The sequence below is a fragment of the Babesia microti genome, chromosome III, assembly GCF_000691945.2.
Source record: "Babesia microti strain RI chromosome III, complete genome".
Classification (NCBI taxonomy): Eukaryota; Apicomplexa; class Aconoidasida; order Piroplasmida; family Babesiidae; genus Babesia; species Babesia microti.
In genome coordinates, this window is record NC_027207.2 from 422284 (window position 1) to 447644 (window position 25361).

The following is a 25361-nucleotide window of genomic DNA, read 5'->3' on the forward strand; positions in this document are numbered from 1 at the left end:
TTTGAATAAATCTCCAGATAACAAAAATTAAAGAGTAGAGTGTGTTACACATTTAAGTGGGTTTTGTATGTGACTTGTTGAAATGAACGATTCGCACCATGGCGATGCGTGTGTAAGCCTCAACTCTCCATGTACTCCAAAATTTTCACAATCTTTTATTTCACACCCAATAAATCAAAGCAAAACGATGGCAAGCCCATTAGAAAATTTTCAAATGTTCTTAGAGACCCAAAAGGAGTTGTTAATTGCAGAAACTGATGCTTTCTTCAAGCGCCATTGCATTAGGATACGTAAGAATATTTTACCTACAAAACTTCCAGCCTGGGCAAAATCTCCCCAAGATATCATTAGTTCAGACGAAACTAGCATACCATTTGCCAGCATCTATCGCCACAAGCACTTTCTCAAGTGCAGAATACTTCGTAATTGGTCCTACATCGAGACACCATGGAACTCTTCTTCAATGAAACGAAATAATGGCATTCCATTTGATCTGCGCCCGTTGACCAAGGAAATATCTAAGCAATTGGACTTGATTAATGAGGATTTGACTGACCCCGAATTTACAGGGATGCTACTAACCCTTAACTCTTCCATCTACAAACATACAATGCACAATAAAGATGTTGTGAGTATTGTTATCATTTAGTATGCATCAAAAATACTGGCAGGTGGATTAATTGAATGTCTAGCCACTAATGAAAGATGTATTAAATGTGTTTGGGTTCATCCTGACTTATCGCAACACTCGTCAAAGTTACTACTACAAGCGTTCTTACCTAGACTAGTTTTGGAATCGTTCAGCATGGACTTGGATAATACGAGTCCCAATGCAAAATTCACCTATGCTATGCACAACGACATGGACCTTTTCCCTAGGCAGTGTTGGCTTCTGATGGCAAGCGCCAAGAAAATGTGTTTACCCAGGCATTATGAACATTCAACCTTTGAGGAGCATTTAGTGGAGTTGGATTATGGTGGTTTTCACACGGATATCAATGAAAAGGTAAGAATGCGCGAATGAGGAAAATTTCTATCGGCCAACAGCCCTAGCAAAGCGTAGAGTAGTTGTGTATTTGTTGGTTGGTAGGAAATTATGTACGAAGTTTTCATTGATATTTTTCCTAAATCCTACATATAAATTCAGTGAATATGCTTATTATTTTTCCCATAAATATTTGAGATCACTAATTGCTTACATGGCTATTACGCTCTGTTTGTTTATGCAAAACTAAATATGTGAATAAGTATATATATTGCGCAAATATACATGTTTTACAGTGTAAATCGATAATTTAATAATGATTCCTAGATAAATCAATTCAAAACATTATTTATTAACATTTTTATATTTAATTGGCTACATATAAAATAATTCACGGCGTGTCAAGTGGTATAATGTGTGTTTATTCTGAGCGGTATGATTACTACTCATTTTTGAACAGCACAAAAGTTCCGCTATGATCGTAAAACTAGATTTGTTTATTCGAATGAGAGCTTCATCACACTCAATTGATTTTCTCAATATAATGTATCTGTATGACATAGAACTTTGGGGAAATGTACCACAGTTACGGAAAACCCTCGACCACCAGGAGCGTACAATGCCTATGCAGGAAGAAAAAAGAGGAGATGGCCATTGACGATCAGGCCTGGTTAGACAGATTGATAGGTTGTACTGAGGCTTTCATGTCAATTATGTTGCCAAAGAAAGCTGAGCGACAAGCATTGGGTTTGTACGTGAGGGAGGGCTGGAGAGATATGGTACCTAATAGTTTTGAGGAGGGATTGTATTTAAATGTAAGTCAGTTTTTCTTTATAAACGCCTTTTTACGATTTTTAAACAATACTTAAACAGATTATGAGATTATTGCCTGGATTTGGGAAAGGTAAAATCGGAATCCCCCCTCCATTGAGCATGGATAAGTCAAGTTCGAGTAATGGGCAAAATAACAACACCAGTAAGAATAGTGGAAGTACAAATTTGAATTCGGTGCCTTCAGGGTCATTGGTTGATATAAGGCAAGAGTGGTGTGAGTTGAGGAAGGAGGATATCACGGATATTACCAGTGACACCGAGTATTCTATGAAAAATCCCAAAATGTAATTATAATTTTAATAAATAAATTAATTAAGTATTTTATCGGTTATTTGTTAAATTTCACTCAACATTGTATAGAATTTTGACTTAAATTTCAGATGATATTGGCATTTGGTAGCATAGCAGATGATTAATTTACAGCATATATACGCAATATGTATAAATATCTAACATTATTATATGCAATACGGCTAAATTGATGCGTGAAACAATGCCCAATGGTATTACGTGTTGATCATTATGAGATTCCGCAGTATATATATATATATAATTATATACTAACGTGTGTAGACAATTTATATGTAAATTAAATAATAAATGTACGTTAAATTGACTTTAAATGCTAATTAATGAATATCAGAGAGAATCAAAGGGTAGTGTTGTAAGTAACGTGCATGAGATTGTGTGTATTAAACGTAAAAAACGTATGAATAACTTACAAGATATAAAATATGTTATAAATAAATAGTAACAACAGTGTGTATATTAATTGTGTTATTGTTTAAAAAATTGGGGTTTATTCGCAATACGTGTAAACGACAATAGTGTTAGCAGTGTATATGAGTCTCGTGGGGATATCGCATTTCAATGAAGAGATATTCCAATTGGACGTTACTCTTCCAGAAAATACTTTAAAAACACCTGATAATTCAAAGTTTCGAATTATTTCCTTCTACCAATGCGATGTGGATGGTTTATGTGCACAATACGTCCTGCAGGTATTTACTGATTGACTTTAGTTACATTCCAATTTTAAAAGTTTTGCTTCATTACACTCATTTCCAGTATACGAAGAGAATGATATTTACCAATACATACATAAGACACTATCGTTGCATTTGAAAAGACCAGATGTACAGGTATAAGTTTTTGAATATATTATAAGTTTTTTATAGCAATGATTATATATCTAGGCCGATGCATTTATGCGAGTGTTATTGATAGGGATTCGTGGTTGGTCTAGCGAACTCTTGCGAGCTATTAAAGTCCACTTTGAACATCTATTAGACCCACCTCTAAGGAAGTATCTCAAAATTGCCATTCTAACAGTAATAAGGCCAATTGGGTTCTTTGGAAAGTTGCCTCAGGAATGTATTTTGTTTAAAGAAAGTGACGACGAACCTATGTACCCAAGTAGTGGTATTTACACATGTGAATCGGCATCAGTGACCTCTCTGTTATTAAAGGGCATGACTTTTGTCTATGAAAACGAACACGCAGCTGCAATATTTGCTGCTTCCATTAGTATTTTTAGCAAGAATGTTCACTTTGGCATTGGAGAGACGCTATACTATGGTAAAATTGAGGAGTTTCATAACCAAATAAGCCAACTTAATGGCGGACCTTATGTATCCTATGATATCGATAAGGCGATTCTACCCCTAGTCACATTTACAACTCTAGAAGATGCTTTATCAATTAGCCCTTCAATATTAGTTTTGGATTCTAAAAAAAATCCAGAAACCATTGCTGAGTTTAGGATCCAATGCAGTTTAAGGAAGGAAGAATTTACATCGGAATTCAATGCTCTAAGTAGTGTAAATATTATTGATATGATATAGGAAAAACAGAAGAGGGTTCTTAGCCTAATTAAGCGCCAAATATCATTCTATAGAGAAATGCCGCAACTATGTTGGCTTAGGAGAGTTAAACATATACCTAACCTGGATGTTATGTATTTTTTATCCACCATTTTGAATAAAGAAGAAACCCAATCTATAATTGCATTGGATTTCTTGTACAAGTAACAAGAGTTATTACGCAGTATTTTACAGGAGCGGCTCCAACAAGATTCTTACTATGATCGCAATGTAATAAACACGATTTCAAAGTCTGCCATAGCTTACATAAATCAATCATTTGATTCTGTAAATGCATTTAATTACATAGATTTCACGGGCCAAACTGAAATTTAAAACTTTTTTGGGTCAAAAATTGATTATCGCAGAAATTCGCCCAAACAACCCATTATCGCACATAAACCAGTTAGAAATGGTCGCTTCTATAATCTCAAACATAGAAGCAAAAGGAGATGAGGTTAAAAGGTCAAGATGCTTGCTGATTGTTGAACACAAGGAGAAGTATTTATTTGGGTTTACTCCAAATGTAGATTCATCTTTTCCAGAGTAGGAAGTTTATAATTTAGCATTTGGCCAGGAGTTTTCATGCAAATAAGCCAGTCAGATTCATCATGCAGCTTTAATGGTAATATAAATCGTTATATAGCATTATTGCCAAATGTGCTAAAATATAAGGGGGATGTTAGAGATATAAAAAAGTCGCTATTTACCAAGTTGGCAAACAGGCTAGGCAGGAAAAGGTAGCATTGGTTTTGCTTAATTTGGAATTTTATTATAATTTGTACACTAAACACATGTTGGTATATTAGTGATGCTGATACGTGACTATTAAAGTTAGCTAATGTGATAGTGCTAATTATCATAAAAATTATGCTAGTAAAAGGTTAAAAATATTTATGAATTCCTTAATTCAAATTATAAAGACTTGATGAATGATTATTTGTTAGCTAATGATTAATAATTGGTTGTGTAATTGACAAATCTTTTAACCCAAATAAGTTAATTTGTCGGTGGATCATTATTAATAATATATTGTTGAATGTGAACTATATCGCCAGAGATAAAGGAAATTATTTGATAATATTAACGAATGTGTTGTGATAAATATACAAAATTATGTAAATTATTTTTTGGCTACTTTACGCGGAGATTCTTGGAAAGTCTCTATTGTTTTAGCCAACTGGGCATTTGCCAACAGCAGCGCCTCGTGCTTTTGTCGTAACTCAGCAAATGCGATATTCAGATCGTCAATATAATCCTGTTTTTCCTTAACCAACTTCATATGCTCCGCCGATTGTATCTGTTTGTAGTTGTTGAATTCGTTTACTACTTGCCTAAGTTGATCACTAGTTGATGATATTTGCCTCTTCAAATTGTCTGTATCACTCTTGTACCTAAGTTCTACTGTTGCTATTTCATTGCGCAATGTTTCTATTTCCCTATCCTTACTTTTAAGCTGCTCCTTCAGATTGTTATACCTATCTGAATCCACAGTAGTGGCGTCTGGTTTATCATCAGAAACGGTATTGGTTATTGTTGAACCACTGTTGCCAAGCAATTTATTTTTGTAGTACTCGTTCTTCTTGTACTCAAATGTACACAAATAACACAGAAATAGGTCACCAACTTTTGATCTACTTTCAGCACCACGGTCAAAAGCTGAATTTTTACCACATCTCTCACAATTCTTTGGAGCTCCAAATTTATTGAGTGACTTCTCACATCTTTGACACTCCTGTCTCCCATTCCAAGCGGACCAACAAGCGCAGAATCTGCACAACCTTGGTTCACTGCCAGAAGTAGCAAGTGAATTGGCACATTTCATGCAAACAATTTTGTTATAATTCTTCTGTGCTTTCTGGCAGTATTTATGACTGCTAAACTCCTCTTTACAGTGTAAGCATTTCTGTCTGGTACAACTGGTGTAGCAATTTTGACATACTTGGATTTCAGGGTTCTTCCACTTAGATCGCTCACAATTGAAGCAGATCTGACGTCTACTAAGCTCATCTAATCGACCCGTATTCATCTCAAATTCACTTTCATCCAACCATCATATGATTCCATACAAAAAAATATATCTATTGTTTTATATACATGTAGTCATAAAAACAAATTATTGGGCCATATAGTCATACGCTATATGGGCTATGTATTATTACCCAGGGTAAACTTTTTTTAATGCGATACAGTAAGGGGCTGGTACACAGGTGGTGATAACAGTGGGTACACCATAACATGCTCACGGCAAATAAATTCCCTAACATATAGATGCTATTTACAACAACTTTTTTGTATATATGAAAAAGTGTAATGTATTTTTTAATTTAACATAATTGGTTAGAACCAAATTGTCTAATCAACCTTTTTACGCTACAATCTAAAATCATGAGTGACGCTGATTATGCATTGGAGGCCGCTAAAGGTCGAAATGAAAAATTAAAGTCCAACTCAAAATACTTAGAGCGATTACGCATAGAAGCCAGGCGAAATTACTTGTCAAAGAGAGAGGAGGAAAGGTTGCAATTGGCAGAGCGCCTGCTAGCTGAGAAGGAATTTGTTTACTCAGCATATGCAGGTAAAAGGGGTAAAGAGGTCATTGAACTTGAGAAGAGGACAATAGAACTGGCCAAAGAAGCTGCTGAGGCTCGTAACAGATTAGAATCGCAGTTAGAATACCACTTACCTGATAGCTACGATGATAATGTAAGCGCCAAACTCGCATTAATTAATAAACGTGCAATCGATAGATCGAGTAAAACAACCCAAGACAATGAATTTTTGAGTTGGGAATCATCAAAAATAGCCAATGTCAAAAAGTCATTGCGTACTCCTTCTGGAAAGAAAGCATTATTTGACCTAGTACCCAATGAAGATGGAATTGAGTTTATTAAATCTGAAATACATGGGGAAATGAAATTTGATACTAATGCACCTGCTGCTTCTACAATTGAAATTAAAAAGACTTTTGACGAGGAGGATTATGACACCGATGACTCTGATGCCCCTGAAACTTTTGCTGAGAAAGTACTATGGAAGAAGACTAAACAGGAAAGGCTTCAACATCAAAAATTGACTGAGGAACGCACAAAACTTCCCGTATTCAGTTACAGGCAAGAACTCTTGGAGGCAGTGCGTAAATATCCAATTGTTATTGTGGTGGGTGAAACTGGTTCTGGTAAAACTACCCAAATACCGCAATATTTATACGAAGTAGGATATGGAAAAGCTGGTAGGATCGCATGCACTCAGCCCAGACGGGTGGCAGCTATGGCTGTAGCCAGTCGGGTGGCGAAGGAACAAAATGTTAAGCTCGGCACTCGTGTGGGATATACAATCCGATTCGAAGATTGTACAAGCAAGGAAACAGTCATTAAATACATGACTGACGGAATGTTGCTTAGAGAAATGATGAGTGAACCAGATTTGAGCAGTTACTCTTGTCTAATGATTGATGAGGCCCACGAGCGAACGATTCATACTGATATAATTTTTGGACTGGCAAAGGATTTATCTAGATATAGACAAAACTTCAGACTGATAGTAAGTTCTGCTACACTTGAAGCGGAAAAATTTGCAGCTTATTTCGATGGTGCCCCTATTTTCAATGTTCCTGGCAGGCGATATCCAGTGCAAATTTATTATACCAAGGCTCCCGAAGCGAACTATTTAACGGCTAGTGTGGTTACAGCGCTGCAAATACACCTAACCCAGCCTTTGGGTGATATATTAATATTCCTCCCTGGACAATTGGAGATTGAACAGGTTCAGGAAGAGTTGGAAGCTAGAATTAGGGGCTTCCAAAAGGAAATTAAAGAACTAATAGTACTCCCAATTTACGCAACACTTCCTAGTGAACTGCAGGCGAAGATATTTGAACCTACGCCTCCAAATGCTAGAAAGGTGATATTAGCTACAAATATCGCAGAAACTTCGATTACCCTGGATAATATAGTTTATGTCGTAGATCCTGGGTTTTGTAAACAGAATTCGTACTCACCAAAAACAGGTAGGATGGGCATAAGGAAATTCGAAATTTTATGTAGAGTTTCGAATTTAAGCATACATTTACACGCAATATTTGAATTAACAATATGTTATTATCAGTCATTCCATATATTGCCTAGAAGTATTACAATGATTGTTATTTCATCCGCATCAAAATTTTCATTCAATTTCTATTTGGTTCTATCGATAGATTTTATAATACATTTCTGAAAAAATAACAAAACTCACTATGCCAATCCCTATTTACTGTTTTTGTTATAGATATGTGTGAATTGGTAAATAATCGAATTGGTAAACGATGATTATTTAACAAGTATGTCGATTGGCGACTTGTTAATTATTAATGTTATGTGTAATAATTTTGTTTGAATTTTAACATAAATTTTCTTATGTTTATAAAATGTATATTATTTTCTGGTGGGTATTTCAGTTCTGTAATGCTCAGAACTGTTTAATTAATTAGTCAAGTTATTTATTGTTACTGCCTATTCTGTTTTAAAGATTTAATGAAACTGCCTACTTTTTCGAGTTTTTAATATTTTACACTTATTCATTCAGGAATGGAATCCCTAATAACCGTCCCCTGTTCAAAAGCTTCCGCCAATCAGCGTGCTGGAAGAGCGGGTCGTGTACGTGCTGGCCATTGCTTCCGCCTGTATACAAAGTTTTCCTATGAAAAGGAGATGGATGACACAAATCTACCTGAGATACAACGATGCAATCTCTCACATACGGTGCTTATGCTTAAGTCACTGGGCATTGATGATTTAATTAATTTCGACTTCATGGATCCACCTTCACCAGATACCCTTATAAAATCTTTGGAATTGATATATGCCTTAGGAGCTTTGAATAGTAGCGGCGAGCTAACTAGATTGGGGCGTAGAATGAGTGAATTACCAATAGACCCTATGTTTTCAAAGATGATTATTGGTGCCGATAAGTATGAATGCGTCGACGAATGTATAACCATTTGTGCAATGTTGAGCGTGGGTAATAGCATATTTTATAGGCCTAAAGAAAAGGCTATGCACGCTGATAATGCTCGAAAGAATTTCTTCAAACCGGGTGGGGATCATTTAGTGCTACTGAATGTATACAAGCAGTGGGAGGAAACAGAGTTCAACGCTAGTTGGTGTTTTGAGAATTATGTGCAACAGAAATCGATGAGAAGGGCTAAGGATGTGAGGGAGCAGCTTTTGGATATGATTGAGAAAGTGCAACTAAAAATTTCATCAAGTCCCACAAACTACGACGGTATTAAAAAGGCGGTTACAGGGGGTTTTTTCCCTAACGCTGCTCGCAAAGTTAGTCCTGATCCAAAATCAAGTTATAAGACACTCAAGCACCCACATACAGTGGAGATACACCCACAATCCAGTTTGTTTGGCCAGGAATCTAAATTTGTAATCTATACAGAGTTGGTACTGACAACTAAGGAATATATGAGGAATGTCATTGAGATACAGCAGGACTGGTTGGTAGAGCTTGCTCCGCACTATTATAAGGAGTCTGACTCTTGTTTCAAGGTAATGTCCAATAAGGGAAGACCTCGCAGTTAATGTGTATTTTATATTGCAATAATTGTAACCTAGTATAATTATGGGGATTTTTAATCGACTTTTATCATGAACAATTTCAATACTACATCAATGTAATACATATATAGGGTATCATGTTATTTAATCAAAAAATTACAATGCGAAAAATGTCATATTACTGATTACAACAATTCGAGAAAGCTTGCGTAGGCTGGTCAAACTAAATAATCAAAATTCCTACATGAACAGACTCGAGCGTCGGGTTGTTGTCCCTGGGGAGTAAATTTGCAATTTTCATAAACATCTCCTGAACATTGTGCCCAGTTTTTGCCGAAGTTTCCATGAATAAGCAATTGTTCAGCTTAGCAAAATTTTGTGCAGTCTCAATGTCTACACTGCGATTTCTTTCCAAATCAACCTTGTTTCCTGCTAGTGCTGCATAAAATTGGTAATTACCAATAATTACATCTGCGCGACTAACCGCTTTAAGCTCATTTATCCAACTTCTGGCCTGTTCAAAAGTATCTGCCGAAGTTATATCGTATACAATAAGTGCTGCACTAGCGCCCCTAATGTAATGGTATTGATTACCTATAATACATAGGTGCCAAACTTCGGTACCTTTCCTGTCTACATGATGGACTGTTTTGTTTACCCCGCTGTATCCCATATCTCAAATTTCACGACTGAAGACTCCAAATTGATTGTCTTGGTCATAAATGCAGCTAAATCGTATGTGTTTTACCTCCAATGGTTGAATCTTGGTAGTCCAAGAATACATCTTTACAGAAACGAGTTGTTAAGCAACTCTTTCCTACCGCAGTTTCACCCAAGAGTACTAATTTATATTGGTAAGTCGCGGAGTCTTTAGTTGAACTTGCTGGTACAGTTGGATTTTCCTTAGATTTAGACCAAAATTTGAGAGACCTCATCTTGCACACCCTTAGCCGCAGTACATATAGCACTATAATATATGGCCAATTACGCATTACAGTAATTTACATTAGTATTTAGTGTTTATTTAGAAATATATGATCCTTAATTCATTTATAATTAATATTCAAATGATTAGTTGATTACACTTGGGATTTTGTGTCTCCAATTTTGTCATACATAATACTTTTACTTTGTATAAATAGATGTATTTATCTGCTTTGCAGTCTAAAATATATACACTTTAATAATTATATATCTATTTATAGTTCTTCAACAATATAGTTCGTGCAAGTATAGCCAAACTCACTATAAACTTATATTACATGTAATTAAGGTAACATCTAATTTATAAAACTTACTAATATTAGTAATTGAATAAATTTAGACCATTTTAAAAAATACACATTCCCTATTAGTATTCTAGGAAAAAAATAATTATTAAAATGAATTATACAAATAAGTTTGACATATTAATAGTGCCATTAAAGTTGAAGGCTGGTTATTTAGCTTTTCTAAGTAAATAGGCAATTACCTCAATTTACTTATAATCTCGCCTGGTACTGTAACTTTCAAAACATTACCCTGATGCATGTAAACTGATAATTCGGTTCCAGCTGAATGAATAATCTCCTACGCTCAAGTAGTGAAGCATACTCTTCCAGATGTATCAAATCAATACGCTTATCTTCATAATTTTCATCTACCACCAACACTTCCTTCTTATCTAAATATTGCACTAACATATTCTTTTTTTCCAATGATATCTTTTCAATTTTAGCGTTGACTGGAAATCTTAGATTGCCCATCTTCTTAGTCAACAAATTCATACATTCGACTTGGTAAAAGGCAGCGGCCCTTGCCTGCCTAAACTGACGTTGTGTTATTATTTCGTAGTAAATTCCTTAAGTTACTCTTATATTACCCTGATGTAGAATTACATTCCCTCCCTTAAGGTCATTAGGCCCAACCGATGAGAATAAATATGACTGATTTTTAAAGAAATTTTGTGAAAATTTTAATGAAAAGAATAAATTTTTAATCATTTTGTTTAAAATAATATAGAACTAATGTTCATATATATGTCTACGTGATGTCTCCCTTCTCCAAGAAGTTCTATATTGGTATTCCGGGTGTTGTACATACAATTTCCCAACTACAGGCCTTATAATTAAGTTAAAAATACCTATTTCCTATATATTTACCCCTGACAAAATCCTTAACCTTCCTTAAAACACTTTCTGAGTGGAAGTCAACGTAAGCATAGCCAGCTATATCAATTGCAGTGTTTACTGTTAAGTATAACGTCTGAAATATCTGTTTTATAATTTTGCAACAGAGTTAAAATTTCTGTTTTGGTTACATTATATGGGAGGCCCTAAATTAGGTAGTTATGGTACTTTCAATACTAAACGGTAGAATGTGCAATTGCTATTATACATCTGACAATTGCAAATTTTAAGTGGTGTTTCAAAATTGTTCTAAAATTCAGTAGAATTTGTTAAAAACAGCAATTGCAATCAAAAGGGCATGCATCTGTACCCCCTCCTTTTCCTATGTTGAGGTCCTCATAAGTGTATATAGGCAGGCCATCCACAGTATACTTTCTGACACTGACATCTGAGGTTTCATTGTTTAAAACCTTCTTTTGAGGTTTTTTTTTGGAACTTTTTTTGTTAATCTTTTTTTTCTCGTCATTAGTCGATTTTTGAGTGTCTGATTTGAGCTTATTACTGAATATATCACTGATAATCTCCTTTGGTGTTTTTTTCGCCATAGAATGAATGAATATTTACTATGGTATAAATGGCATAACGACTTCTACTATTTTATTCAGGGAGAACTTTATGCTATTTTAGAAATATTTGGACTAGATGTCAAGCAGTTAAATATACAACGTATTAGTGATGTATACTATAGTATAACATTGCAAGACGATTTAATTGCAACACAAATTATGCATAGAAGTGTTTTTTTGAGAGGCGTTGTTAAGGTATTCAGCAATAAATTCAGTTATGGGCTAGCGGCAATACATACACTAAACTACTGGAAGAGTTGTGCAAGAAAGAGCGGGAAATTGATCAATCAATTAGTGGTAAAAGTATATCACTAATCCTATTTTCCTATGGCAAAAGGAGAAGTTATGAATATAAAATTGGAATTTTCAACAAATTTGAAACAATACTAAAGGAAGCCAAATGCATAGAACTAACAGACCCTCAAGTGTCAATTACAATTCTAGAGGTGAAAAATTGTTTATTTAGGCTTGGAATAGAGAAAATGCTTGTATAGAACAAATCCATATGGGACAACTTATTGTAAGCAGGAGAGATATCGGTTTTTGGTGGTCACGATATAATCTCACCGATAGACTTAACCTTGGGCCAACTACCATGGACAATGAATTATCATTTATTATGGCAAACATGGTATATAGTTGCTAATTTAGGGGTTAACAATTAAAAATAAGATTGTGTTAGACCCTTTTGTTGGATCTGGCGGGTGTCTAATTGCAGCAGCACACCACGGTGGTATATGTTTTGGATCTGATATGGATAGGAGAATGTTAAATGGATGGGGATGTGTGTATAAGAATCCTAGACAAGTAAAGACAGATTCTTTGGATATATTTTCCAACTTTAAATCATACGATTTACCACTTCCTGGCATATTAGCGGCGACTGTGCAAAGATCTGTATGTTGTGTTTCATTCAGTGCTGGATTAAGAAACCGTGGGTGGATATCATCATTACAGATCCTCCATATGGTAAAATTCCACTAATTAAGGCATCAGATCATCAATAAATGCTGATTATATGAAGGATCTAAATTTGATACGTTGTCTAATAGACATGGCTGATAAATTACTTGTTAGTAACGGCCAATTGGTATTCCTATTGCCTGTAAAACTGGAAAAGTAATATATATCTAATATAGTGTCAATATGGACGTTATTTATCAATCAAAACTTAATGTTGTTTGGACTGGCATGCAAAAATTGACGGCAGGTATACACACTTTACATTTAGGAAATGGCCGAGTACTGGTAAGGATGGTGAAGAATTAATAAATATCGTAAAATGGTTATTTGAAGTGGAATTATAGTTGATACATATTTAATTAGTGGCATTAAATCGCAGCTCTGCTTGTTTATGTACTTATTATAATACATGTACATTTTTATACATATATTCGCATTCATTTTGTATAATATATAAGTAACACACATTGCTGGTCTATCATTACAGTCCATTATTCCAAAGAAATAACCAATTGGTCATACTAATAACTCACTAACATATGTATTTGGGCCATGAATCTTAATACAATTAAAAGTTAATATCACAATTGACATCCCGATACAACTGAAAAAATTCGCTTTCAAGATCATGGAGTTTTGGGGCACAGATGACCTAAATTATATATATCCATTACCAGTGAATGTAATGGCGCGCCAAAATCTATACTTTCAAGTTCTTTTAACGTCCCGGAAACGATTTTTTGAGTTTTACTACCCAACCTAGCGACACCAATGGCTAATGTATTATCTCCTAAGACTGTATAAATAATTTGATATACCATCAGTGTTTGTTAATTCTAGCAATTGCTTGATTGCTGTGTTTATGGTCATATATCTAGGTGGTTCGTATGTCTTATTCCCCTTCATTAAATTCTCCAATGTCTGTTCTTTAACCTTAATATCTAAATTAGTCATTAAATACCCAAAAGACATAATGTGTGACAATTTATTTTGATATTTTCGATGATTTTATCCACGAAACTAGTTGGCTTCCACGATTCTTCAAAAAAAGGTATACTAACAATTTGTCCAAATCTATATAACTAGATGAGTTCATAACTACCTGTAGCCCTGTAACCGATATTGCATTGATTATACTGATATTGTGTACTATTTTAATAGGAATTCCTTGTTTTATACCCCGTAAATATAAATCAGTATGAGTTGTAGCAGCAAATACATCTCCAACAATCAATAACGCTATATTGTTAAGGATTGAATCTTGTAAAATTGATTCAAATTTCATTTCTACAAAATAACGATCCACTATAATTACTGTTTTACCAATAAGTGATTCCTAATTGAGTGTTTAATTACCAATTGGTTGGTGTCAGAGTCCATAAGGATAGATGTGTAAGATTCCAAGTATATATGTTTGCAATTTTTCAATATTTCCAATCCATTAAGACTTATATCTGTGCCAGTAAGGCCCAAACCAATTATATATAGGACCATATTGAACCCACATAAAGCCCCAGGATACAAGAGTGCTGGTTTGATATGGATGACCTTGATAGATACCACACAGTAGACATTCTAAATGAATTAAAACGAAGATACGCATGCCTAAGTAAACCGGAGGGAAATTACATATTTATTGGACCTCCGGGAGCTGGGAAGGTACTATAACTTTGATTTAGAGCACACAAGCAAATTTTTTACGCAAATCCCACTGCTATTGTCATATTTCTCCTGAAAATATTTACAGTAATATTAAAAATTTGAAGAGATCTTCTGATTTTAAGGTATATTAGTACTCATCTTTAGTCAAAAGGGCTATTAGACCATGGGTCTCAATCACATGAGCAATTAATAGACAATCTGGAACAATTAATACAGATGCCACAGTGCCGAAGGGGGTTTATAATCGATGGACTTGTCAATTCGGAAAATTATTTATCAAGGGTAGTAAGAATTCTATCCAAAATGGGCATAAAGCTGAACGGCGTGATAAATTTTGAAATGGATGATCAAACGGCGGAAAAAAGGTTGATAAATAGATTGGTTCACGAGCGATCTGGACGTATTTACAACAAAATAACAATGCCGCCGAATGATTCTGGGAAAGATGATGTACGACGTGGTTTTAATTTAGATTACTGGAGAACAATTGACACAATCCGCAAATGATAGACCTAGCTTTATCAAAGAACGATTGAAAGCATTTAGAGGTGAATATTCGGGAATTATCAAGGGGTATAGCGACATAGGTATATTAAAAACTGTGGATGCCACAAAATCACCATCGCAAGTAGAAAAATCAATAAACAGTATTATTGAAGAAACGGGTAGGAAGTAATTAACTTGTGAGTATAATTTTTGTAAATTTGTCTCTAAACCATATGAATGAAAGTGTTTTAATCTGTTGCAACACGGTTAATGTTGTGCATTTATTTATGCTTCAAATGATTTATAACCATAAAGTGTTGTGGCCCTTAATTCTTCTATAGAAACATTTTCTTTTGAAAAGGTTAGTTTCAAATTTGGGCCGAGGGGTGGTACATGTACAGGTTCTGGTGGGTCGCCTGGCAAAGATATTATTTTAACAGGAGTGATGCTGTCCCTCAGTTGTACTGGATATAGTGATGATTTTGCTGTGTTGTCAGTTATTATTTGAGGGGCGGCAACAGGTAATCCATTAGGGCCAAGTACTACTGGTTGTTTAATGCCGGAAGCGTCCATTTGAGGGGCGGGCGAAAAGCCAGGAAAGTAAAAATTTCCCGCTTTAGTCTGTTGTATAAATTGTTCTAACGTTGGCGCCATTGCCACTTGAGTCCAGTTAATCCTTTGCTGCTTTCTGGAATCCCTCTCACCCATCTTTTGCTTGACCTTATTTTGATATTCTTCAATATAGGATGGAGGTACTCCTTCCATACCATAAATGATCAATTCTGGATTCTCCCGCCCATCCATAGCATTAGGTACTTGGGTCAGTGTTGTCTTGTGGACCTAAATGAGATTTGGGAGGATAATTATATTATCGTGAATCATATAAAAATGTATTTAAAATATTGATAATACATAACATGCTCCTATAATATTCTAACCTGTTGCATATGAACTTGCAATCCGGTAGCAGTATCCAACTTCCTACTACATTCGGTACATTTAAAGTGTTTTGCTTTCTGATGTTGTATTAGCACCTTCTCATCATCAAATTCTCTGGTACAGTAAAAACAGAAGGGTTTTAGGACCAGTTTATTTTTTCTCTTCTTTCGGCCCATACTAACCACAGCTCCGTAAGCTTGATGTAGGGTTATCAGCATATGAATAATTTACTCACTAGTATACCAAAGATTGGTATAATTGGACTAATCCCGCCTATTACAACTTCTACATATAACTTCTTGGTATGTGCATTGGAGAATGGGTTGTCTGTTGCGCCTTTCCCACAATTTTCAGTTAATCATCTTGAAGAGTGGAAGATAATATCTTCAAAGGCCAAAATATCAACGATAATTGTATTTGTCGTCTCATTTAGGGTATAAATGATCAGTACCATCAATTGAAAACCATAGCTAATACGTTTGGCATATCTGGCAATGTTATCTTATCATCAGAAATAGTGTCATTAGCCAATTACGAGAGTTTTTTAAAAGCTGGTCAATTTTACATTTCGAATTTGATTAAAATACGACAATGTGCAAGGGATATAACAAATATTAAGGGACAAATTATCTACTATAGCAATAATCGCAATTTCACAACCATCGACACGACTTTATTGGAATCTCTTGAAAGACATGTGATAGATTCCATACTGAAACACTGTAAAATAGAAAAAAATGACACTATCATATGCTGCTCAAATTCGCATTTATCCTATGTACTTATGTTACTGCTCAATAAATTGACACGTTGCAGACTTAGATTCATAAACGATTGTTCAATAAATAAGGATTGTCTACAGGATAATGTAAAAATTAAAGATAGCAATAAATCCTTTGAGATTTGGCAGATGATAAATGAAATTTCTGGGAATGTGATTATTTTGCTAAACAATTCACTTCTACTTGAATTGGAAAAAACATATAATGTTAATTTCTCAGGATCTGCCAATAAAATCTCATGTATATTGAATGTTGACAAGCTAAGCTTTGAAGACGGATATTACTCTGATGTGTTTTCTAATGCTATAATGCCAAGCATTTTAGAATTTCCCCTATTTGACAGGAACCCAATTACAGTTGGGCCATTTAAATCGCCTTTTGTTAGAAAAAAAGATTTGATGAAGGCACGTCCCGAGGGATTTGTTAAAAGAGTTCCCATACAAGGGAAGAGATGGGGGAATTTTACTGGCAGGAACAGGAATTGGACTTTACTTTTCAAATGACAATTGTGCAATTAATTGTTGTTATGTATAATAATTTTCCTAAAAATATGATGTTAGATATTATTTATTTGTATAATCAAAAAATTACTTAAATTTCTCAACAATTTTCGTGATTTTATGTCGCAAATGAGGATCTTTAGCGAAAATTTCTACTACATTGGTAGAATGGATGGACACAACACAATCTTTTAGCACAATTTTTGAGTTTTTTACATCGGCCGTCCCTCCTATTGCCTTGGCCAATTTATTTAAATTGGGAATATTATAATTCAATCCCCAATTAATCGATTGGCTGTCATCAATTATTATGGGTTCTGATCGAGTTGATATTGTAGCCTTTAGCAGTGTCATTTTTTTGGGTACTTTACTCCCTAACACATTTTGAAATTTACCATCATGCCATTCAGGTAAAATTTCTTGAAGTTTATAATCCAATCCGTCATTATTGTATACTTTTTGCGATTTGTCAAATTTTATAGTCACCATTGTTGGTAATAGATTTTTAAATGCATCATTATATTCATTGTGTTTTATTACTATAGCAGGCCCTTTTGATAATATATTGTTTATTTCTTCCAAGTCAGAACATAAAAACAAATTGGAACCAATAAACCTCGTTACATCATGAAATGGTGATCGTGGATTTGTGATATTCATAGCCCATTCTGATCTTTTATTTGAAACCCATTCACAGGATTGATTTAGAAGGTTGAAATATTTCTTTACTGTTTCGCCCATGATATATATATTTAGAAATGATTTGTCGGTATGCTGATTAAATAACCCAACCAAAAAGTATAATAAACTCGGGGATAATGTATCCGTTTCAAACGTAGTTAGTGTTTCATCTCGACATTTTCTAAGTAACTGCTCTATAAATCCTTCTTTATCTTTAGATTCTGTTTTAACAACCGAGAAATTATTAAATAATGGCAATACAATTTTAAAATCAGATAAAGACTCTATTGATGGAGTTTTGAACAGTTCAGATTTACAAATAGGCGTCAAAACAGCTATCTTTTCATTCTTCTCAAAATTTGCGATTTCATACCACCCAGAGCCTAATGAGTACCCACTAGGATGTGCCATAAACTCCAATTCTAGGGGCTTAGTTAGGAAATGGTACTTTGCAAATCTTTTAGCTACATTTTCAAATTCCAGTGTGTGAGATTCCTCAAATGATAATTTGACACAGCTTTTAAAACCAGAAAATATGCTACAAATGTCAATAAGCCATCTGGTACCAATAACAAATGTATTACTAATATCATATCCATTTGTAACTGACAAAATTGTTTCAAGAGTTATGGGCCTAGTAACAAGTATTACATCTATGTAGAGCCAGTGTAGATTGTGGACTATATGATCATTTATTGTAATGCCCAAATTATCTATCGGCCCATTGAAGGGATCAATCAATATATTAGCACCATCGAAACTAATAAAACCGCATGTTTTATCATCGCAACAAACACTGCCAAGGCTAACCATTGGAACAATAGTGTTTTTATCGTTTTCATAAAAAATAATTACCAGTGGAAAATTCTATATTCTAAATGATGTGTAACGATAAAATATTATATAGTTACACAATTAAATTATTTAAACATAAATAAAAATTAATAGCTAATTAAAAACGTGCAAATTAATGTAATCTAAAATAAGAGCCATGTGACAAATGCCTACCCCATTCACTATAACTTATATGTTGATATTTTTGGATAGTATAGGGCCAATCGAATGGTTAAAACTATCTTATATCTCTATTTTTTTAACCTCAAATTCCAATTATTATTGTGAAAGTAGTAGTGAATTGCTATTGGCAAGATGAGTGTATCTGCAAAGATGATTAGCTTGCAGGAGTTGGAGGAATACTATCGGCAACATTTTGAAATTGCATCATTGCCCATTGCACAAAGACCAATAAATTCTGATCTACTCACCCGCACAGAAAGAGAGATAATGGATTGTACCACAAGAATTGACCAAGCATTAGGTCTACCAACGATTATGGATGTGAAGCCTGAAAGAACATTTAAAAGGGGTTTCAACATTAATTCACTTTTTAATGATGTAACAAAAATATTTTCAGTAGATATATTTTTGTTAAAGCGGTTCTATAATTCACTAATTCAACTTATATTCACGTTTTATAACTTCGTATGGGATATCGGATTGACATTATATGGTCCAAGTATTTGTAGTATAATCGAAGTCTTTTTTGGAGATGGCTCTACTTTACATTTGTTTCTACTATGCGTGGTAGTATCTATATGTATATTAATACACATATTTTTTAACTGTCCCCCCGTATACGTCATTTTATCAGGATTTCCAGTTTTGTGGCAAGTGGCACTCACTATATCACCTACCTCCGAAAATTATTCAATTCCAACTTTCATAGAAAGATTGCCCTATATTAGCACTCATGAGAAGAAGACTCCAAAAGTCGTTGAAAGGTGAGATATTTGTTTAATGCTGTCAAAAACGTTTACTTAGTATATTTGCATTTTTGATATTAAACTAAAAACATAATTTAGTAATTGGAACGAACAAGATAATGTAACATTTACAATCAAATCTGGTAGCTCAAAGAGGTTAATACCTGAGGAGCGGGCTATCGCATTGCTTAAAAAATTGGAAAATGACCCTTACTAATCCTCATGATTTTTATTCTTTTTAAATCTGTATTTTGTAATTTAATTTTTTTGTTAAAAATAAAATTTATTTCATTATATAAAATAATCTAGTTTGTATATACCTTATTAGTCAATTAAGTAGTAGCATAGTATAAGATGTGTGGCGCTTTAAATCTTCCCGGTACTTGTCATTATGGGCGATGATTTCTTTTGCAGCACGCTTAATGGATTGGTTAATGGTGATGATATTGGCAAAATTTTAGATGAATCCGCCATAGATGAGTGCGATGATAGCATAAGTAATGCCAGTCAGATGAATTTGGTTGATAAGTCATGGGATGATGAAATTAACACTCTCACTGGTTTTGAATTGGTCAGTAGAGGAGAATCGGATAAATCTCAGGAAATTACTACATTTAAAGTTGACAAACCGATATTGTCCAAAATATCCTCACTAACTACAATTCATAGCGGCTACCGCTCTCCAACAGTGCAAAACATAGTGGCATCTGTGTATATTGGCATTGATATTGACCTAAGGCAGGTGGCTATATCCACTCGTAATGCTGAATACAATCCTAAAAAGGTTAATGCCCTAATTTTTAGGTTACTAAAACCTAAGTGTACATCGCTCATGTTCCAAACGGGCCGTATTATGATTACAGGTAGTTAAGGGGCGTGACTTAGGTGCTAAAACAATAGAAGATGCAAAAATTGGCGCTAAAAGGATTGTTAAATTGCTATTGAAAGTTTTGAAAAGTGAAAATATAAGGTTTAAGAACTTTAAAATTGAAAACATTATCGCAACAGCTGATTGCTGCTTACCAGTCAGGCTTGAGTCTCTGGCTCGTGATTATAGGGAATTTTGCAGCTACGAACCAGAGTTATTTGCCGGTGAGTAAAATTTTCGCTTTTAATTTGTAATTGCAAGAATTTTTGACTCAGGATTGGTATATCGGTGCCCTCCCACACGGAATACTAAAGCAGTGCTTCTGGTGTTTGTATCTGGGAAGATAATTATCACTGGTTGTAAATCTATGAGGGAAGTACATCGCGTGTTTACGTATATGTACCCCATTCTTAGACAATACCAGGTTTAGTGTCGTATCAAAATAAAAATTGTTGTTGACACTAGTAATTATACACAGTTTAGTAGCTACATTTCATTGGATATAAATAAATTTCCTCTCACAATATTACTATTAAAATTCAAAAATTATGTTCTGTATTCAGAATTGATTTATTTAATCACAATAATATTAATGGATTCGGCAATCTTGATTTGGAAGTTGTTCCCATAAATGATGTCTTATATAATTGTTTACATTAATAAAGATTTGTTTTAGAATTTGCCTTAAGTGCATTTAATATGAATTCCACACTGCCCATTATTAATAAATCAAACTTGATTTATTAATTAAAATTTTCAGCAAACAATCTATGAACCGCCAACTCCCGCAATTGGTAATGTGAATTAATAGGTTGTTCATTTTACTATCTAATAGATAGTTTAAAATCTGATAGACATTATTATAATTACTAACTAAATATTATAAGTTATGTATGAGCTATGAATAAATCAATGTTTAAATAAATTTTAATTTTCAATACAACTTTTCATGCGTGAGTAAAGGATCATACCCCATGAACCAAAGCAAACTAGGTTTGTGAATCCCCTGGCCCATATTCCTCTGAATAAATCTCTCCCTCCTGCCCTTTACAAACGAAGCGACTAGCCAAGAACTTCTCATCACCTTAAGCCAATTCATGTTGCATGGTCTGGCGCCCAAATTGCTTAACTCCTGATGTATAGCTATTAGACGCTACATTAAACAGTTCTTACCGCATTATATCTAAGCAACGAAGGGTGTATGACTTCTTTTTTCATAATTGATAGTGTTTCTAGTGCTTCCTGATGCGATTTGTAAAGGAGTGATCCATGGATTAATAGTGTCCCGGTGACTTCATCCAGAGGTAAATTTGCAATTTCCAGTTTCTTTACAGCCAAATTCCAGTGTTTTGATGACTTTCTAGCCGCATTCCACAATCTTTTGTGCAATCGATTTTTCGCTACGGTAATTTCAGAATCACTACTAGCACCATTCACGCTAGTATTTTTAGTGTTTGATCTACTAGCATCTATAGCAATTCCTTCATTATCTTCTGATTTTAAATCTGGTAAAAACTCTTTCCTGATGCTTCTCAATGATTTGTTTAACTTGTCCTGATCTCCCGATAGACCCAGTGTTGGCATATGAACTTGAAGGGCAGAAGAAATGAATTCCCTGGGCAATTTTCTAATCAGTCTTCTCCCCTTCCCCTTACCAAAATTATATATTTGTGATAAGTTGATCATTTTAACCAATTAATTGTTAAATATTAATTAATGAGTGAATGTTACTCAAGAGCCGCATTCAATAAGTTTTGCGATTCCATAACATTTTGCAACGACGCAGAAATTAGCGAATTTAGTTTAAATTTCTCAAAATCATTCCTTTTCACTGATTCAAATTGTTCGGGATCAGATTCTTGAGCCACATTAATTACTGTGTATGGTTGTCTGTTAGTTTCTAGTATGGGCTTCAGCGCCATGGCACTTATTATGCTAGTAAAAGCGAAAGATATCGATAAAACATTCATCTGATGGCTATTTTTGGAGATCCTTAACTATTAAATAAAATTACAAATAAAAACGCAATGTCTAGCGTTTTTCAGTTGTGGTGCCGGTGCCGTGAAGAGTGGCTATGGCTATGGGAATGATAGGGAGAACGATACGATCTACTCCTGCCAGGAGATTTTGAGGCTGACCTTCTACTATAATTAACATCTCTATGCCTATTCGAGTGTGGCTTGTTTCGGTGAGAGTCGTGTTTGGATCTAATTTAGTGAACGAAATATAAAAAATAAATATTCCAATTGCAAATTGGAATATTTTCCATCTGTAAATACTTAGAAGATATTTTATTATTTATATAATTAACCTTAAATATGTACAATATGCATAAAAAAATATTTAATTGTAACTTTGAGTTTACATAAACAATTTTCAATTGTGATATATTAGTGCGATTGAAAAATTGAAAAGGGAGAATCTAATCTGTTCTATTAAGTACCTGTAACTCTTTTCTTCATACCGGTCGCATCTTTCGTATATATCGTATTTATCCGACTTTTCAAATCTTTCATACTTGTCTGATTTATGATATCCCTCATGGTTATCTTTTTTATTATATGTATTATCCAGATAATTGTCATGGATTCGGTCGCCTGGTCGATCAGTTGGAGTAGCCACCGGCGTGTATGTTTTATTTAGAGATTTAAGGGTATTGCTTAGCCTTTCATTTTCAATCTCCAGATCTTCTATTATACAGTGCAGTTTCTTAATCTCTCCCTCCAAAAAATCCTGATATTCATACTTGCTATTTGTAGTTGGATTTGCACATTTTAGGGTTAGGATTTTCTTACCCAAATACTTGTTCTCCTCCTGCAATACTTTACACTTCAGTACTAGCCGTTGGCCAATTAGACTATATAAATTTGTCGATATATTATATGAGAAATTGTATATTATTAATAAAATAAATCATTTTTTGATATAATAAAAAATTACAAACCTTTGGGCATCAAACGTTGCTACATTCATTTCTGTAGTTGCAGTTTCCAGTAAAATATCCTTTTCCTGAACCTCTTTTTTCAACCTTTCAAGTTCAAGTTTGACTAGGGGATGCACTGGAATTCCATCCAAATTCAAAGTCGTATCCACGTCATTATTTGATAGAGAACTCAAGCTATGTTAATAATTTATTTATAAGTCATGTTTTATTAGTTAATTGTCAGTTAACCAATATCACAGATTTTCCAAAAGCAACGTAAATACCTTTCCAAAGGCAGCCCAGAAAAAGTATTTTTCAGCCTTTCTAGTTCAAATTCCAAACTGGCAATGGAAGATAGGTAGACATATTCCCTTTTTTTAAATTCCAATTCCGGATTATTACCGTATAAATCATCACTTATGAAGTCCATTAGTTGTAATTTTAATTGATATTTTTTGGCAATTAAAAAATAAATTTCTAAAAACTTATTTAATTAGCTAAAATCCATTACAAACATTAATTTGTTCATGTCTAATGAACATTCATATTGGGGTACTCATACCCACATTCACTATACACGTCTATTTATGTTGTCTAATTGGAAGTTAAAATAAGTTTAAACAAGTTTAGGTCACTTATAATTTACTAAAATGGTTTCCCATGTTGAATCTGTGATACGCGATTTCAAGTCCTTGTCAGACTATATGCGCCTGAAGAAAGATAATGATGAAGACGGGCAAAAGATTGTGTTTCGCAACTTTTCATGGGATGATAACAGGGTGGCAGATCACTTATCCGTGTATCTAAAGGATACAAAATCGCAGGAAGAAATTGAGAAGAGTTTTATGAAAATATTCCCTTATCACATAAGCATAGGGGATCACCAGCTGGCAACTATGGTCCTTTGGGTTAAGGCCAGAATACACATGCTTAAAAATTGAATTTCTGACGCTAGTGTAATTTAGAATGTGATAATTTTTACTAAAATTTGATTGATTATAAAACTAGTAGATAATATACAATTATACTTTATGTAAATATGTTTGTCTAGTGATTTAGTCTAAAACTAGTAGACGCGTGCTCTAAATTTGGGTATACTTTAGCAAATTCCAAATTAAAATAATCAATATCATTTGTTGATGCCTCAGAAAATCTCCATTCCTTAAACATATGAATCAGTTTTGCCATATAACCCAACTCTGACGACTGATAGTGATTATATAAGGTGCTGTAGCCATAACAAGCCAGTGTTGTATCTTCTAGGGTTGGGTATAACCTGGACCTAATGGTACTTTTTATAAATTTGTTTATCAAGCCTAAACATTTTTCATCATAGAATGTTTTATGGGTAAGAGAAGCACAGAAGGGTAAAATTAAACATTCCCTACCCATGGGAATCCAGATTGTTTTCTGCTTAACTCTCCTCATCAAATCAACATGCCTAACCGATTTAGGTCTAACTTCATTTATGGGCTTAATTTCCTCACCCAGCAAGAGTTTCTTGTGCAATGATTGCCATACACAGCTTAAAAGGATGGAATCATTGCAACAAAATTTGCTAAGCAAATATAACAATTTTCTGAGTGTATTAAAGTCAAGATTTGCGGTATTACCAAGTGATTCTGTTGCTATATTGTCTAGTTTTTCAGCTAGACTTTCAGATGGGATGAATTTTTGTCCATCAAAAGCAATAGTTGATTTTCTACTTAGTAAAAATGTATTATGAATTTGTTTACATAAATTGGTAACTAATGGATGTTCTTTTGTGGGTGTAACTTTGTTAATGTAAGGTTTTATGGAGTTAAATCGCCTAGCTACCCTATACATACATAG

General features: G+C 34.1%; 21 protein-coding genes across 21 annotated transcripts; 9 read left to right on the forward strand and 12 right to left on the reverse strand.

The window, feature by feature from the left end:
- Positions 1 to 82: 82 nt before the first annotated feature.
- On the forward strand, positions 83 to 2107 carry BMR1_03g01170 (conserved Plasmodium protein, unknown function; the record flags this gene model as incomplete). Its single annotated transcript, XM_012793390.1, has 4 exons — positions 83 to 628; positions 650 to 1006; positions 1549 to 1800; positions 1859 to 2107. The coding sequence occupies 4 exons, from the start codon at positions 83 to 85 to the stop codon at positions 2105 to 2107; spliced, it is 1404 nt and encodes a 467-aa protein (XP_012648844.1).
- Positions 2662 to 4425, forward strand: BMR1_03g01175 (conserved Plasmodium protein, unknown function; the record flags this gene model as incomplete). The annotated part of the gene is made up of 8 exons (XM_021481906.1): positions 2662 to 2820; positions 2842 to 2961; positions 3016 to 3639; positions 3664 to 3845; positions 3867 to 3969; positions 3992 to 4227; positions 4248 to 4306; positions 4328 to 4425. The coding sequence occupies 8 exons, from the start codon at positions 2662 to 2664 to the stop codon at positions 4423 to 4425; spliced, it is 1581 nt and encodes a 526-aa protein (XP_021338489.1).
- BMR1_03g01180 (Protein FAM76B) lies at positions 4805 to 5710 on the reverse strand (the record flags this gene model as incomplete). Its single annotated transcript, XM_012793392.1, has 1 exon — positions 4805 to 5710. The coding sequence occupies one exon, from the start codon at positions 5708 to 5710 to the stop codon at positions 4805 to 4807; it is 906 nt and encodes a 301-aa protein (XP_012648846.1).
- BMR1_03g01185 (Putative pre-mRNA-splicing factor ATP-dependent RNA helicase DHX16) lies at positions 6070 to 9251 on the forward strand (the record flags this gene model as incomplete). Its single annotated transcript, XM_021481907.1, has 2 exons — positions 6070 to 7690; positions 8248 to 9251. The coding sequence occupies 2 exons, from the start codon at positions 6070 to 6072 to the stop codon at positions 9249 to 9251; spliced, it is 2625 nt and encodes an 874-aa protein (XP_021338490.1).
- BMR1_03g01190 (Rab family, other) lies at positions 9406 to 10162 on the reverse strand (the record flags this gene model as incomplete). The annotated part of the gene is made up of 6 exons (XM_021481908.1): positions 9406 to 9450; positions 9472 to 9665; positions 9687 to 9799; positions 9822 to 9860; positions 9886 to 9955; positions 9976 to 10162. 6 exons carry the CDS (start codon positions 10160 to 10162, stop codon positions 9406 to 9408), a joined length of 648 nt encoding a protein of 215 aa, XP_021338491.1.
- BMR1_03g01195 (conserved Plasmodium protein, unknown function) lies at positions 10666 to 11209 on the reverse strand (the record flags this gene model as incomplete). The annotated part of the gene is made up of 4 exons (XM_021481909.1): positions 10666 to 10678; positions 10699 to 10780; positions 10801 to 11067; positions 11089 to 11209. 4 exons carry the CDS (start codon positions 11207 to 11209, stop codon positions 10666 to 10668), a joined length of 483 nt encoding a protein of 160 aa, XP_021338492.1.
- A 21-nt stretch (positions 11210 to 11230) lies between these two features.
- Positions 11231 to 11605, reverse strand: BMR1_03g01196 (hypothetical protein; the record flags this gene model as incomplete). Its single annotated transcript, XM_021481910.1, has 4 exons — positions 11231 to 11327; positions 11350 to 11434; positions 11457 to 11541; positions 11564 to 11605. 4 exons carry the CDS (start codon positions 11603 to 11605, stop codon positions 11231 to 11233), a joined length of 309 nt encoding a protein of 102 aa, XP_021338493.1.
- A 59-nt stretch (positions 11606 to 11664) lies between these two features.
- On the reverse strand, positions 11665 to 11940 carry BMR1_03g01200 (hypothetical protein; the record flags this gene model as incomplete). Its single annotated transcript, XM_012793396.1, has 1 exon — positions 11665 to 11940. The coding sequence occupies one exon, from the start codon at positions 11938 to 11940 to the stop codon at positions 11665 to 11667; it is 276 nt and encodes a 91-aa protein (XP_012648850.1).
- Positions 11941 to 11943: 3 nt separating this feature from the next.
- Positions 11944 to 13230, forward strand: BMR1_03g01205 (tRNA (guanine(10)-N2)-methyltransferase homolog; the record flags this gene model as incomplete). Its single annotated transcript, XM_021481911.1, has 8 exons — positions 11944 to 12156; positions 12177 to 12407; positions 12428 to 12592; positions 12613 to 12858; positions 12879 to 12930; positions 12951 to 13080; positions 13101 to 13171; positions 13193 to 13230. The coding sequence occupies 8 exons, from the start codon at positions 11944 to 11946 to the stop codon at positions 13228 to 13230; spliced, it is 1146 nt and encodes a 381-aa protein (XP_021338494.1).
- Positions 13231 to 13492: 262 nt separating this feature from the next.
- Positions 13493 to 14418, reverse strand: BMR1_03g01210 (diphthine synthase; the record flags this gene model as incomplete). Its single annotated transcript, XM_012793398.1, has 6 exons — positions 13493 to 13576; positions 13599 to 13720; positions 13743 to 13865; positions 13886 to 14006; positions 14027 to 14260; positions 14281 to 14418. 6 exons carry the CDS (start codon positions 14416 to 14418, stop codon positions 13493 to 13495), a joined length of 822 nt encoding a protein of 273 aa, XP_012648852.1.
- Positions 14464 to 15262, forward strand: BMR1_03g01215 (adenylate kinase; the record flags this gene model as incomplete). Its single annotated transcript, XM_012793399.1, has 4 exons — positions 14464 to 14583; positions 14604 to 14708; positions 14731 to 15036; positions 15059 to 15262. The coding sequence occupies 4 exons, from the start codon at positions 14464 to 14466 to the stop codon at positions 15260 to 15262; spliced, it is 735 nt and encodes a 244-aa protein (XP_012648853.1).
- Positions 15358 to 16187, reverse strand: BMR1_03g01220 (Zinc finger protein 207; the record flags this gene model as incomplete). Its single annotated transcript, XM_012793400.1, has 2 exons — positions 15358 to 15912; positions 16011 to 16187. 2 exons carry the CDS (start codon positions 16185 to 16187, stop codon positions 15358 to 15360), a joined length of 732 nt encoding a protein of 243 aa, XP_012648854.1.
- A 42-nt stretch (positions 16188 to 16229) lies between these two features.
- BMR1_03g01225 (conserved Plasmodium protein, unknown function) lies at positions 16230 to 17296 on the forward strand (the record flags this gene model as incomplete). The annotated part of the gene is made up of 2 exons (XM_012793401.1): positions 16230 to 16424; positions 16445 to 17296. The coding sequence occupies 2 exons, from the start codon at positions 16230 to 16232 to the stop codon at positions 17294 to 17296; spliced, it is 1047 nt and encodes a 348-aa protein (XP_012648855.1).
- An 84-nt stretch (positions 17297 to 17380) lies between these two features.
- Positions 17381 to 18787, reverse strand: BMR1_03g01230 (hypothetical protein; the record flags this gene model as incomplete). The annotated part of the gene is made up of 1 exon (XM_012793402.1): positions 17381 to 18787. The coding sequence occupies one exon, from the start codon at positions 18785 to 18787 to the stop codon at positions 17381 to 17383; it is 1407 nt and encodes a 468-aa protein (XP_012648856.1).
- On the forward strand, positions 19124 to 19954 carry BMR1_03g01235 (hypothetical protein; the record flags this gene model as incomplete). The annotated part of the gene is made up of 2 exons (XM_021481913.1): positions 19124 to 19755; positions 19837 to 19954. 2 exons carry the CDS (start codon positions 19124 to 19126, stop codon positions 19952 to 19954), a joined length of 750 nt encoding a protein of 249 aa, XP_021338495.1.
- Positions 20129 to 21035, forward strand: BMR1_03g01240 (transcription initiation factor TFIID TATA-box-binding protein; the record flags this gene model as incomplete). Its single annotated transcript, XM_021481914.1, has 3 exons — positions 20129 to 20600; positions 20623 to 20829; positions 20881 to 21035. 3 exons carry the CDS (start codon positions 20129 to 20131, stop codon positions 21033 to 21035), a joined length of 834 nt encoding a protein of 277 aa, XP_021338496.1.
- On the reverse strand, positions 21540 to 22291 carry BMR1_03g01241 (conserved Plasmodium protein, unknown function; the record flags this gene model as incomplete). Its single annotated transcript, XM_012793405.2, has 2 exons — positions 21540 to 21758; positions 21779 to 22291. The coding sequence occupies 2 exons, from the start codon at positions 22289 to 22291 to the stop codon at positions 21540 to 21542; spliced, it is 732 nt and encodes a 243-aa protein (XP_012648859.2).
- Positions 22292 to 22332: 41 nt separating this feature from the next.
- BMR1_03g01242 (hypothetical protein) lies at positions 22333 to 22575 on the reverse strand (the record flags this gene model as incomplete). The annotated part of the gene is made up of 1 exon (XM_021481915.1): positions 22333 to 22575. The coding sequence occupies one exon, from the start codon at positions 22573 to 22575 to the stop codon at positions 22333 to 22335; it is 243 nt and encodes an 80-aa protein (XP_021338497.1).
- Positions 22576 to 22646: 71 nt separating this feature from the next.
- On the reverse strand, positions 22647 to 23958 carry BMR1_03g01250 (conserved Plasmodium protein, unknown function; the record flags this gene model as incomplete). The annotated part of the gene is made up of 4 exons (XM_012793406.1): positions 22647 to 22812; positions 23049 to 23462; positions 23550 to 23723; positions 23813 to 23958. 4 exons carry the CDS (start codon positions 23956 to 23958, stop codon positions 22647 to 22649), a joined length of 900 nt encoding a protein of 299 aa, XP_012648860.1.
- Positions 24179 to 24469, forward strand: BMR1_03g01255 (hypothetical protein; the record flags this gene model as incomplete). The annotated part of the gene is made up of 1 exon (XM_012793407.1): positions 24179 to 24469. The coding sequence occupies one exon, from the start codon at positions 24179 to 24181 to the stop codon at positions 24467 to 24469; it is 291 nt and encodes a 96-aa protein (XP_012648861.1).
- Positions 24470 to 24575: 106 nt separating this feature from the next.
- Positions 24576 to 25355, reverse strand: BMR1_03g01260 (hypothetical protein; the record flags this gene model as incomplete). The annotated part of the gene is made up of 1 exon (XM_012793408.1): positions 24576 to 25355. One exon carries the CDS (start codon positions 25353 to 25355, stop codon positions 24576 to 24578), a length of 780 nt encoding a protein of 259 aa, XP_012648862.1.
- Between the last annotated feature and the right edge of the window lie 6 nt (positions 25356 to 25361).